Source organism: Octopus bimaculoides, chromosome 5, assembly GCF_046866305.1.
Source record: "Octopus bimaculoides isolate indiv1 chromosome 5, ASM4686630v1, whole genome shotgun sequence".
Lineage (NCBI taxonomy): Eukaryota > Metazoa > Mollusca > Cephalopoda > Octopoda > Octopodidae > Octopus > Octopus bimaculoides.
The window spans coordinates 62573837-62587147 of NC_142932.1; the positions used below are offsets into that span (position 1 = coordinate 62573837).

At 37.6% G+C, this 13311-nt stretch overlaps 1 protein-coding gene across 2 annotated transcripts in view; it reads right to left on the reverse strand.

Annotated features, from left to right (window-relative positions):
• Positions 1-2810: 2810 nt before the first annotated feature.
• The window catches only part of LOC106872164 (ruvB-like 2), a 96704-nt gene continuing 86203 nt past the window's right edge, over positions 2811-13311 (reverse strand). The window contains exons 14-16 of one of the 2 annotated variants that reach the window (XM_089352338.1): positions 10822-10951; positions 10089-10203; positions 2811-2981 (exon numbers count right to left, since the gene is read on the reverse strand). In XM_089352338.1, coding sequence (XP_089208464.1) covers positions 2959-2981; positions 10089-10203; positions 10822-10951 — 268 coding nt within the window. In that variant the 3' untranslated portion in view covers positions 2811-2958. The remainder of the gene's footprint in view (positions 2982-10088; positions 10204-10821; positions 10952-13311) is intronic. The other variant, XM_089352339.1, reaches the window with a different exon arrangement.

The following is a 13311-nucleotide window of genomic DNA, read 5'->3' on the forward strand; positions in this document are numbered from 1 at the left end:
ACGCCTTTCTTTTTTTTTTTCTTGCCATGTTCCTGGAGTATAGACAGTTTTTCCAGATGGCCTGAAGCTGTACCAATTAAATACATCATCTCTCACCTCATGGATTCCACATTTTGGAATTCTTTTGACCATAATGACTGACAGAGGCCATCAGTTTGAATTCAGTCAATTTGCCAACCTTTCTAGCTTCCTAGGCACCCAGTGCATCTGCACAACAGCTTATCACCCCATATTTAATGGAACAATAGAGCATTTTCATCATCAATTGAAAGCAGCTCTTCATGCTTATTCCAATTCAGACTGTTGGTTGAAAGTTTTATTAGGTCTTCAGTCCAGTGCTAAGGAGATTTTAAGATATTCACAGGCAGAAGTACTTTATGGTTCCCTTCTTATTCTACCTGGTCAAATGATTTTAGCTACAGCTTCAGCCAATCAACATTTTGATCTAGCAGATTATATTTATTGATAGCATAGATACATGATGGAGTTACCTCCATTGGTAATGAGACAACAACCAATCAAGATTTTTGATCCACTGGATATTCATATATGGACACATGTAATGATGCAATTAAACATCTGTTGCAGACATCGTATACTGGCCCCTATTGTGTATTGAAAGTGAAACTCAAATTCAAGGTGATGAACATTCAATGGAAACATTAATTAGCATCAATCAATTGAAGCAGGCTTTTATCAATTTGTCATCCTCTCAACAACATCCTACTCCTTTTTTTTAACACATTCACAGCTCCTATACATACATGTGACACACCATCCACTATCAACACACGTCAAGACACCTACTTCAGACAGAATTACATGAAGCAGCAGGAGGGTTCATTGGCCGAAAGAATATATGCACACTAATTATTTTTAGTTAACCTTTAAAAAAAAATGTAAAAAGACACATTCTCAATAGCATAAACTGTGGAATCTTACATCCGGCATGGACTCTGCTGTAAACTTTTTAACATGGACAATTCTTTGTTATTTATTAAATGTACATTTTGCATTCATGCTTTTCTCATTGTTCATGCACATTTTCTATTCTTTTATCATCACTTAGTTTCTCTACAACTCAATTGAAAGGAAGCTGATGTAACAATTAGATTCTATCTCATGTTTTACCACATAGAAATCACAATTTGATTTATACGCAAAACCAACTGCTGCCAAATCAATGGCAGTTGTTCACATGATAGTTCAGCAGCACAACTAGAATCTTCAGGGAACAACTTACAAATACAGCTCAATTGAGCACCAAAACTCCAGCGATTCGGTTCCTGCCCACTGTAATGCAAAGGAATAAACTCAAGGCCCAAGATTCCTAACCAGCATGTAATCACTGCCTACCACAATCTCTGTGAAATGTATGACCGAGTGGAAAAAATAGGTTAATTTTTTGTAGATTAATTCACCCTTTCGATACTAACCAGGCCGAAAAGTTTTTTTGGTTCATAAGACCAACCCGGCCATAGCCAGCCAAGAGTACCCGTTGTTATTTAAATGTGAATTTAAGCACAAATCTTGTTAGTACATTCATGAAAATACGTAATTTCACTTTGTAAATAGTTGAGTTATAGCATCCGACATTGTTTGACGTTATATCTGAACTCAGTGAATTTTGGGAGATTTTTTCCACATTTTCCGGCATCAATTTTTTTTCAACTTTGAAAATGGATAGGAGTTTCATGCTATCAAGCAGTGATTCTGAATTTGAAGGTTTTTTCAGCGGAAAATATGGAGATATCGAGAAAAAGAATGAATGAGGTACAAAAGCACGTGGTGTACAAGAATGAATAGGATATTTCTATCTGAAAACGAAAGCAGTGATTCTGATGAAACAAAGCGGTAATAGCAACAGCAAAGACGATTTTACATCAGAATGAAGTAAAAACTTTAAAAATGTTTTTATTAACAATTTTTCTAGCTATAATCTTTCTTAGGAAGCGAAACCATTAGACTTTTATTTTTTTCAGTATGCTTGTTTGAAGCAATCACTGCAGAAACAAACTGTTACGCAGATTGTAAACAAACAGTATATGCCAGGAAAGCCCATGAAATGGGGGATCAAAGTTTGGAAAATTTGTGAAGCAAATACTGGGTACTGCTGTGGATTTAATTTTTATATAGGGAAAATAATGTTAATCAGCATGGCCTAGGGTACGATGTGGTCTGTAATTTATCACTTCCATACCATAACCAGGGCCATATATTATTTTTTGGCCGATTTTTTTAGTTCGGTCAAACTTGCAGTGGATTTAGGTGGATTCCAGTATTTCAGTTTATTTCACCTTTATGGTACACCTGTTCTTTTGTGCATTAAATACAACTGATAATCTAGTGATGTGCATAATTCTTCTATATCAAAATTTTGTTGCACACCCAACTGAATATTAGATGATGATTCATTTTCTATGGTGATGTTTAAACAAAATTTTAATATTTTTACCTTTTGCTCAGTTTACCTGGAATTACCTGTAATTAGAGTCACATTGAGACAAAAGTTATGCAATAGAATTGATTAAGAACCCTTTCTTTAATTATGTTCCAAACATCACATTAATATGTTGATAAGTAAAAAAGTTACAGTTGTTTAATGAAATTAGTCTAAATTCATGATTATTTTAGAATTTAATTGAAACTCATGAGGGGTGTATTTTGGTCAGAAATATAGTAACGAAAGGGTTAAAGAAATCAACAAGGAAGAGGTGCTAATTTCTCACTCAATCAATCATACTTATGTCTTTTTTAGAATATCTTATTTAACAGGCTGATACCAGCAATGTAGAAAAAGATTACACAGATTGAATTGAAATTTCATTTTATTTACTTAAAATTGTTTGAATGATTGAAGATAGAATATTTCTTAATGATACTAAATAAAGCTTCACAACAAGTTGGCAATGCATTAAGGTGTTGATACAAGGTGTTCTGTTATCTTCTTCCTCACACCTAATTAGTGTCCATGTTTTCTGCTGGAAGTAATAAAAAAGATTACATAAGGAAAATTAATGTTAAAATAAAACACATTTAAGCACAATTCTAAATAATATAATGTCGATATTATTTTATTGGCATCAATGTGAAATAGTCATTACTTCATTTATATAGAATCATTATAAACTGCACATATGTAGATATTTGAGCAGACTATAAATTAACCATGAAGACAAATAATATTTACATCAAGAGTTCTTAATCTAGTTGTCATCACTGACAAATAATATTTACATCAAGAATTCTTAATCTAGTTGTCATCACTGTCCACTGAGGAAGTTTGCAGTTCAGCCCTCAATTACAGAAACAGAAATACTGCAATTCAGGTGTTAGAGGGATCAGCACTAGAGAAATGATGGGTGATAGGGAAGGCTTGAGAAGGAAACCAGGTAACAAACCCAGTTGTGTGTGTGTGTGTGTGTGTAAGTAACAAGATGCTCAGGTAGCTCCACAAGGCTCAAGCTAAGTAGGAATGGGTGAGCAATGGAAAATGAATGAGGAGTAGGGCTGCCAAAATGATTAAGTTTGAAGGGAGGATGAGGCAAGCTATGAGCTGGGGATGACAGGGAGCGGCAGAAGAGTGAGGGACAGTAAGCAGCAGGAGTAAGAGGTAGACATAATGCATGGGAGGAGGGAGTCACTGTAACAAGTGGAGAACCCAAAATATAGTGCTCCCAAAACTTAGTTTTGTTGAGGAGGGCAAGTCTTTTTGAGAACCTCGTATTGCCAGAAATCCCAGTCTTGTGTCATTTCATCCATCAGGCTTGGGCTCATGAAGGCAGCTTTCACCACTTGTTGGTTCTTCTGCAGGTTCCAGCCACATCATTTAATGTCCATTTTTCCATGCATTCATGGGTCAGATGGAATTTCGATAAGCAGATTATCTACTGCCAGATGCCTAGCTTCCCTTCTGGCAGTCTGATACGATTCCCTGCTACCATCATGCTTCCAGTCCTTCCAGGCCTGTTTCTTTTGTCTAATAGCCCTGTCAACAACATTGTTCCACCACCATGTTATTTTGGGTCGAGAGGGGACTTTGCACCATCCACAGATCTGATCAGTGGCCCTCAGCAGGTTGTCCTGTAGAAACCTCCGGTTGTCTTCTACATCGTGTGAAGCTATATCCCCTTCTATTTCGTCAAAGGCTTCGAGTAATAAGTCTCTAAATCTCTGTCCATTCGCAGGATCTTTGAGCTTCCAGACCCTTCTCCTCCATGCTGGTCGTCTTCTGGGCAACCACTTGGCCCTGATCCTGAAGTCACTAACTACTAGTCTATGTTGTGGGGTACATTCTTCGCCTGGGAAGGTTTTGGCATTTATAAGCAGTTCTCCTTCCCTTTTTCTGGCGAGGATGTAGTCAATTTGGCTAGTGTCTCTGCCAGAACGGTAGGTGACTGGCAAGTTTCCTGAAGTTAGTATTGCAAACCATAAGATCATTTGCATCACAGAACTCCAGCAGCCTGGTTCCCTCTTCATTGCGGGAACCAAAACCATAGCCTCCATGTACGCCATGGAAGCCCCCTGAATGTTGTCCAACATGTCCATTGAAGTCACCAGCCACAAAGAGAAGGTCCCTGTCATTCGACGATGAGGTAGTCTGCAAGAGGGTGTCATAAAATCGGTCTTTCTGTCCATTGGGTAGCCCCGGCTGAGGGGCATAGGCTGAGATAATGGTTGCTAACCCATGATGAAGGACTAATCTAATCTTACGTATTGTATCGAATCTAATCTAAATCAAACCGATGCTGAAAGTGCATTCAAAGAGTTCATCAGCTCCAGAACTCCAGATTTTTATGTTACCAGAATAAACAAACTTGTAACTTGTTGGCAAAAATGTGTTGATTGCAATGGTATTTACTTTGATTAATAAAATTTCCGCAGTGTTGAAATATATTGTGATGAATTTCATGTTTCAAAATGTTGCTTACTTTTTATTCAGCCTGATATATAAAAACCATAAAGGCAGGGGTATGAAAGGTGAATATATTTATTTAACCACTTGTCATCCTTAGGATTACAGCCATTTCACAGCCTTCTTCATGTAATAATAATTTCAGTATATCATAAATTATGTTTACATGTCTGCACTAATATGCATGCTACACATTATACAATATTATTTTATATTCATAAATCAATGCAGATAAAGTTAGCTCATCAGATCACAACAACATCAATGGTTACACCAGTGATTCAGTTCTAATGAGCTACCTTTCTTTATCTACATTGATTTATGAATATAAAATAGTTTTGTATAATATGTAGCATGCATATTAGTGCAAATATGTAAACATAATTTATGATATACTGAAATTATTATTACATGAAGAAGGCTGCAAAATGGCTGTAATCCTAAGGATGACTAGCAGTTAAACAAATTTAAAAAATCAAAACATATCAACTAGATTATGGCTGGAAGATAACAGTTTACTCAAAGTAGCTGCCTTCAGCTTTCACCACAATCTCAAGATGGCTCTGAAATCTAGCATATGCATTCCTTACTGTGTTATTGAGAAGATCTTTGAACACCTCCTTAATTTGGCCTTGGTGTTTGCAAGTAGAGTGGTTGGTGTCTTTCTCAACCATGCCCCACACATAGTAATTCATGGGATCGCAGTCAGGGGAATTAGGAGGCCAGAAATTGGGGCTGGTGAAGTCAGAGAAATTCTCTGACAACTGCTTCTCACACTTTTCAGAGGTATGACAAAGAGTCAAATCTTACTACCACACATGGCTTTCCAGCAGAAACCCTCTCCAACCAGAGACTGACTAAGTCTCCAACAGTTTCACACAGCCATTTGAATTAAACCTAAGATCCTGTTCAAAGTTGTGATGAGACATGATGTCACCCTCACAGTTTGGAGGAACTTGGTGATATTCCTGTCACATCTTACAGCCTTTACAGTGTTCACAGAGCACTGAGCACCAGTTGTGATGTCAAGCATTTTGATATCCAATGCAAATCATCAAGATACAGATGGCTTTCAGTCCACCATGTCAATCAACTTTTTCTCAACTATCCTTTATGCTCTCCAACATCATTGATTGTTTGCCAATACATCAAGCTATTCTTGAAAACAATGTCTAATTTACTTCAAATACACTGTATACTTTTAAAATATCCTCCTACACTCCTAATTAGGTAACTTAAACAAGAGAAACATTTCTACATTTCTACTTCTAGGGAACCTCCTAGGCATTCCAGAAAATCTATTTCCCTTGTATTCTTACCATTTATTGCTCCAAAACATCTATCTAAAACATCTTCTTTACGCTGAAACAATTCACTATAATGCTGCAACACCAGTTGCTGGGTTTGGTACCTTCCTGTATAACCTTACTAACTACATTGGTAACTTGTTTGTACCTTATTCCACCAGATATTTTAAGTATCTCAGAAGTAATTCCTGATAGATCAAAGGTTTTCACTGCTTTATCTATCATAATGCTGTTAAGCCTATATTGGGAGGACGACCTTTCTCCCATGCATTTTCCACATATAATAGCCTTCTGTTGTAGCACTTCTGTGCCTCTTTATTTTCAGCTTCACTAAGTGTACCATTATCCAACTGCACAAACTTCTCACTCACACTATCTCAATTTTCTCTAATACACTGCCTTACAATCTAGAACACTTCATGCATCCTCATTTCAGCTTCTCCACTTGCTAAACATACCCATCAACTAGCTTCTCTTGTAACTATCTGGTATAATTCTCTGTTAGTCCTTTTCTTCCAATCCTGGCTCTTTGCTTTTATGGCTGGATGGCTGACTCTCTCTCTCTCTACTTCACTGATCCACTACCACATGACACTTGGTCTAACTGGAACTTTGCACCAGCCACAAATTTGGTCTGTAGCCCTCAGTAGGATGCTCCACAAGAATTTCCAGTTGTCTTTCATGTTTGCATTTACAAATATCTGTCTAACCTGTTTTCTGGTGAGAATGCAGTCTATCTGACTAGTGTGCCCACCAGAGTGATGAAGTTAGTCATTAGCATCACAGAATTCCAAAGGCCTTCTTCCCTTCATATTTCTAAGACAAAAGCCATAGCCTCCATATACACCATGAAATTTATCAGGTTGCTGTCCAACATGTCCATTGAAGTCAACAGCCACAATAATCAGGTTACTGCCAATTGTCTTCAAGGTAATCTGACAGATAAAATCAGTCCTTTTGTTCATTTGTCAGTCCCAGTTGAGGAGCATATGCAATGACAAATGTTGTTGTCAAGATTTCAAGGACCAACATAAGCTTATTTATTGCACTCTGACCAAGGTCATGTTAGTGGATTTAGTAGATGGACACTGAAAGAAGCCTGCTGAGTGTGTGTGTGTATATGTCACTTTGTGTTTATCCTCCATGACCACTTGACAACTGGTGTTGGTTTGTTTATATCCCTGTAATTTAGAAGTTTGGCAAAAGAGACCAGTAGAATAAGTACTCAGCTTTAAAAAAAATAAGCATTTGGCTAAAATCCCTTCAAGGTAGTATCCCAGCATGGCCACAGTTCAATGAATGAAACAAAAGATAAAAGATGTATATACATATATAACACACACATGCATATTATGAATCAGTAATGTCTGTAAATCAATAACAAAATTCTGTAGGCCTTAGGTAGAGTATACAAGAAATAGGGGAGACAGAAAAACCACTGAGGAATTCTATCACATATTAAAAGGAAAAACAATTGATGCACTTTATCTTTGGCAAAGATCATATCAAGAGTGAAACACACACTGACACACACAAACTTCTTCAGTTGTTATCTATTTCACTCACAAGATACCAGTCAAATTGCAGCTGTAATCCAGAATACCAGCTGACAGCATACATGCAATGAAAAATCTTAACCATGTGATTCTGAGAAGTTCAAAGCAGGACGGAGATGAAGACATTCATAGATGAAATAAGGAATTCCTGCAAAACAGTCTGCTGTAAGATACAGACTATATCTGTGGCTAGTGTAAACCTCCAGCCAGAAAGAAGTTAACATAATGATGAAATAGTACATGATATCACAGAGATAGTTCTAGAAGCAAAGAACACAATCAACTAACTAAAAGAGAAACTAAGTGTCAAGTATATTCAACAGCGTCACTATTTACCAAAGCAATATAGCAAAGAGAATCAAAATACCATTGAGAGGAAGTTTGTCACTAGTCAAAAAATGCTGCTGTTAGATGTTGAATGAAGATAGTGAATAAAAAAAATAGAGGGCCTACTCCAACAGAGGAATCAGCCATCTAAGCTGATGGCTTTATAGTTTAAAGCATGATAAAGAAAAAGCAAATAGAGGGTCATCAAACTGATGGACCAGGTCACGAAAGATACTAAACAACCTACAGCACAACTGATTAGGAGCAAGAAACAACCTAAATGAGATGCAGGGATATAACTACAAGAGAATTACTTAGCAAAGAGTAAGCTTGTGTAAGAAGTGCAATGTTACAATGATAGCAGGACAGTAACCTTGAAGGTAGAAACAATTATGAAGGCTGGAAAGAAATGAAGCATGCTCTGCTGAAAATAACATGTTATTGTTTATGAACAACAGAGCACAAATGAGATGAAGAGAAAACTGGATTAAGAGGAATCAGATGAAGTGTACAGGAGAAAAAAAATTGGTATGTATATGTGATGTATAAAGATATTAGTTGTATAAAAGCACTAAATGGTCCAAACAGAAGGAAAGTGAGAAAGATGAGATGAAGTGGAGAAAATTGATCTCAAGAAACTAAATCTCACTCACAAGGTGATGAAAAAGGGTCTTGACTAGTGGTAAAAACACTGTGCTGGAGGAGACCCTTTTGTTTCTGTAATCTATAAATAAAGCAAAGCACAGGCATGGCTGTGTGGTAAGAAGTTTGCTTCTCAACCAGGTTTCAGGTTCAGTTCTACTGCATGGCACCTTGCAATGTGTCTTCTACTGTAGCCTCAGGCCAATCTTATGAGTGGATTTGGTAGATGGAAACTGAAAGAAGCCTGTCATGCACATGTATATGTATCTGTGTTAGTTCCCCACCACTGCTTAACAACTGGTGTTGGCAGGTTTGCATCATCATAACTTAGCAGTTCAGCTAAGGAGACATATAGGAATAAGAACTTGTCTTTAAAAGAAAAGTAAGTATTAGGGTTGATTCATTCTTCAAGGGGGTATCCCAGCATGGCTGCAGTTTAATGACAGAAACAAGTAAAAGATAATGGTGGTGGTGGTGGTGATGGTAAGAAGCTGAAATGCAAAATTTACATTTGGACCTCACCCAACTATTGTTATTCTTAATCAATACTCCATGTCACAAACCACCTATTATACACCATCTCTCATTGACAATGATTACTCTCTTACCATCACTCAGTTTTATTGCTATCCATCTCTCTCAATATCACACATATTTATGGTGATCCATCACTCTCCTCTCATACTACACCTTCCATCAACACTCTCTTCCTCATCACTATCTTCTATCTTCATGACACCTGAGTTAAACATACAATGGCAAAGATGCATAATAGTTACTCTTAAAATCCCCTGCTTATGTTTTTATTCAATGTCATATTATAACAATCATCAGGCCTCCTTCTTTCCCTTCAGTAACTCATTCTTCTATTACCCTCTCATTCTTGTTCTCTCCATTACTCTTTCTTCTAACCTCTTTTTTTAGTTCTCGCTCCCTTCTCACACAGCAGTGTAAGATAGAAAAGAATGAATTAATAGAGAAAAGTAGAGGAGAGGGGACTCTTGCCAGTAGAAAGACAATTTCTTTAGTGATGCTGCTATGATAAAATGCACTCAGTGAAGTGAGTGGCAATAGGAAGGGCATTCAGGCATAAAAACCATACAAGTGAGGCATAGTCCTAACCTTTGAAGTGAGCAATGACTCCAAATAAGATGTGTCAAATAAGTGACATCATGGAAAGCAGATGTAAAATAGTTATGTTTTTAAACTATCATTGCATACACTTATTAGAGTAGAAAGTCAGCTGGAAATGGAAATGCCAGTTTTGAAACAAGCTTTCAACTTTCATGTCAACTATTTTGCAGCATGCTATAGAATGATAAGAAAAGGAAAGTCTAATACCAAGTTCATTAAACATAAATTCTTGCTGGTATTCCTTGAGAAATTGAGTTGAACGCGACTCATCCAAAAACAATGAATAGACTCTCTTTATGTCATCCACATCAACTTCAGTACCCTATAAAAAAATTGAAAACAAAGATTCAGATTCATAACAGAAATTTTTTTTTCAAGGCTGTATTGAAATATAAACCACTGCAAATAATTCTAATTTAGATCTGTAGGAAATCTGAAATCTGATGGGCATGTGGTTAAGAAGTTTGCTTTACAACTATGTAGCTTTAGGTTCCATCCTATTGTGCAGCCTGAGGACTAGTGTCTTCTACCACAGCCTTCTAAATGAAATTTAGTAGACAAAAATTATGTAAGAGTTATGTAAGTAAGTATGTATCAGTGAAGGATAGCTGATAAATTGGTCCATCAAACAAAAATGTCCCTCTATACTACCCAAGAATTGATTTATTTTAGAGAGTCTCTTTCAATCAAAATTCTAAAAGTCTAGCATGACTACAGTCTAAAGACTGAAACTGGTAAAAGCATAAAAGATAAACATTTTAGTATAAAGATGAAATTAGCTCAAAAATTTGTTTATTCATGTATTATGCAACTGGAGCATGACATAACAAACTGTAATGTTTCATACACTTCTAAGCAAGGGATTACTTTCATTTCTAATAAATCACATGTCAGTTTGCTGGTGACAATGATGGTTGAAAAACTGAGAATAGGAACTAACCTTTCGCTTCCGGCATACTAAATTTGCAGTTGTAATGAGCTGAATAGCATAACGAACAGATGTCTCCATACCAATACGTGTGAGAACAGTGAGGGCATCGTCACTCATTTCCACATCCTCTTCTTCACATCTGATAACAATAAGTGCCAACATATATTCCACATAGTACAAAAACAAAATGTAATATTTTTCATTTTATCATCTAATATAAAAACTAATTTCTGTGTGTCAGTGTGTCATACTTTGATCCCCTCTCTCACTGTTCAATGACACTCCTACTATCCCTCATGACGGGGTGAGAGTAATAGTAGGCATAGAGACAGTGAGGGCAGTGGCGAAGACAGACAGAGAGAGAGAGAGAAAGAGAGACAAAAGAAATTTAGGGAGAGTTGATGGTGTTTTATTAAAAGTAGTAGTGTTGATGGTGGTACTGGGAGTAACAATAAGAGAGAGAGAAAGAGTGGGTATGTGAGAGAAAGAGTGAGATGATATACAACTTTGTTAAACTATGTCTATTTGACAGAAATTCCTGTGGCCAACATACTGACCAGCATACTGAAAACTATTGTTTTTGTTTTAGTTTTTGCTTGGCACTTTAAGGGGAAAAAAATGCTTTTAATGATGACTGTACCCCATCCTTTTTTCATTATTTTCCCCATCCTAAAAGGTCACCGTCCTTGAACTCATGTCTCATACCAGTAGCTATACAACAGGGGAGGGGGGGACTACTAAATAAATAAATAAATGGTAAAAAAATTCCAAATTGAAAAGAAATCCCTCCCCCTCCCTCTCTCTACCTATCTATCTGTCTATCCATCTATTTATCTATCTCCACTGTCCTGGAACCTCACACCAAAATTAAACATCTATATCTTCTACCATAACACTTGCTTTATAACTTTGAGAAAGTTTACACACAATTTGTGGAATTTCCTCCCAAAGGTTAGTGCCATTCTACTCTCTAAAAAAGTTTCTTTCTTAATCCTAACATTTTGAAAAAAATCTGTCTCTAAATATTATAACTGTAAACCATAACACTACTTTCTAAAAAGTTATTTTTCTTAATCCTAACATTTGGAAAAAATATTCCTCTAAATATTATAATTATTGTAGCATACTTCTCTCTCTCTGTTATATATACACGAGTGCGGATGATGTAGTGGTTAACAGCTAGCCTTCGGCCAGACTTTTGGACCCTGCTGTGTCCACCCCTCTGATTGGTTGGTATTGGCGCATTTTTGTTTCCTGTTTTATTTCGCGCCAGGGTGCAACCCAACCAATCGGAGCCTTCAGATGAGGTCGGGTGGGACAGTCTTTCTGAACCCCTGCTTGAGCTGATAGTATCTTATAAACAGCTAGCTTTTCACCGTCCTGGTTGCCAGTCTGCTTCAGACCTTCTGAGGTCTAGCCACTGGCCACAGAGCACAAAGCCAGTTCCAGCAACGACAGCACAGCACATGGAGACTTGTCAACACTTCGTTCAACTGCTTACTACAAACTCCATCTTCATCGCCACTGTCAGCTTCTTAGCATCAACACCAACTTCTCTATGTACACACCACCAACTTCTCTACGTACACACCACCAACTTCTCTACGTACACACCACCAACAGCAGCCACATAGGTTCTCTCAACACTGTTTGTGAATTGCTTCACCATGGTTAATAGCGAATACAACCTGCGAGACCTCCTGTACCAAGTAATCAGCCGCAGCATCGAAGCCACAACTTCTCATGCGACAGTATCTTTTCTCGGCTCTGGCTTGCCGCCACAACTTCTTGATACAGCACTTCAACCACTGTGTACCTTGAATACGAACTGGTATTTACCATCCTTGTGTCTGGACTTTCTCTCAACGTCCTTATAGACTCTTTTCTATGCTCTGTATTTCTTGCACACACATACATCCAAGTTTGCATACACATACACTTTGTTTACATGACGGCCTGTCTATTATTGTGTTTATCATGTCGCACTCACACACACAGACATACAAGTCGACATGTCAATAAAACCTTCTACCGGTTGTGTCTCTCTTTTCCTTTTTGGGACCGACCATGCGATGCGCTAAAGGAGCTATTCCTCGTCACCGTCGCACGGTCGTTACAAACTGGTGACCCCAATGTGATCACATGTTGTGCCCGACGTGATTCCAACATGCAGCCCGACGTTCGTACGGACTTTTACAAAATAGTGACCCAGTACCAGCTTCATGACTAACCGCTCTTTCTCCTTTTCGTTACAGTTATTTCATCCTTTATTATCTATTTTGTCTTACACAAAATGACTGGTGAGGGGCTCTGTAGCGTACTTCTCTCTCTCTGTTATATATACACGAGTGCAAACGTAGTGGATAACAGCTAGCCTTTGGCTGCTCTTTTGGACCATGTTGTGTCCACCCCTCTGATTGGTTGGTATTGGCGCATTTTGTCTCCTGTTCTATTTTGCGCCAGGGTGCAACCCAACCAGTCGCAGCCTTCAGATAAGGT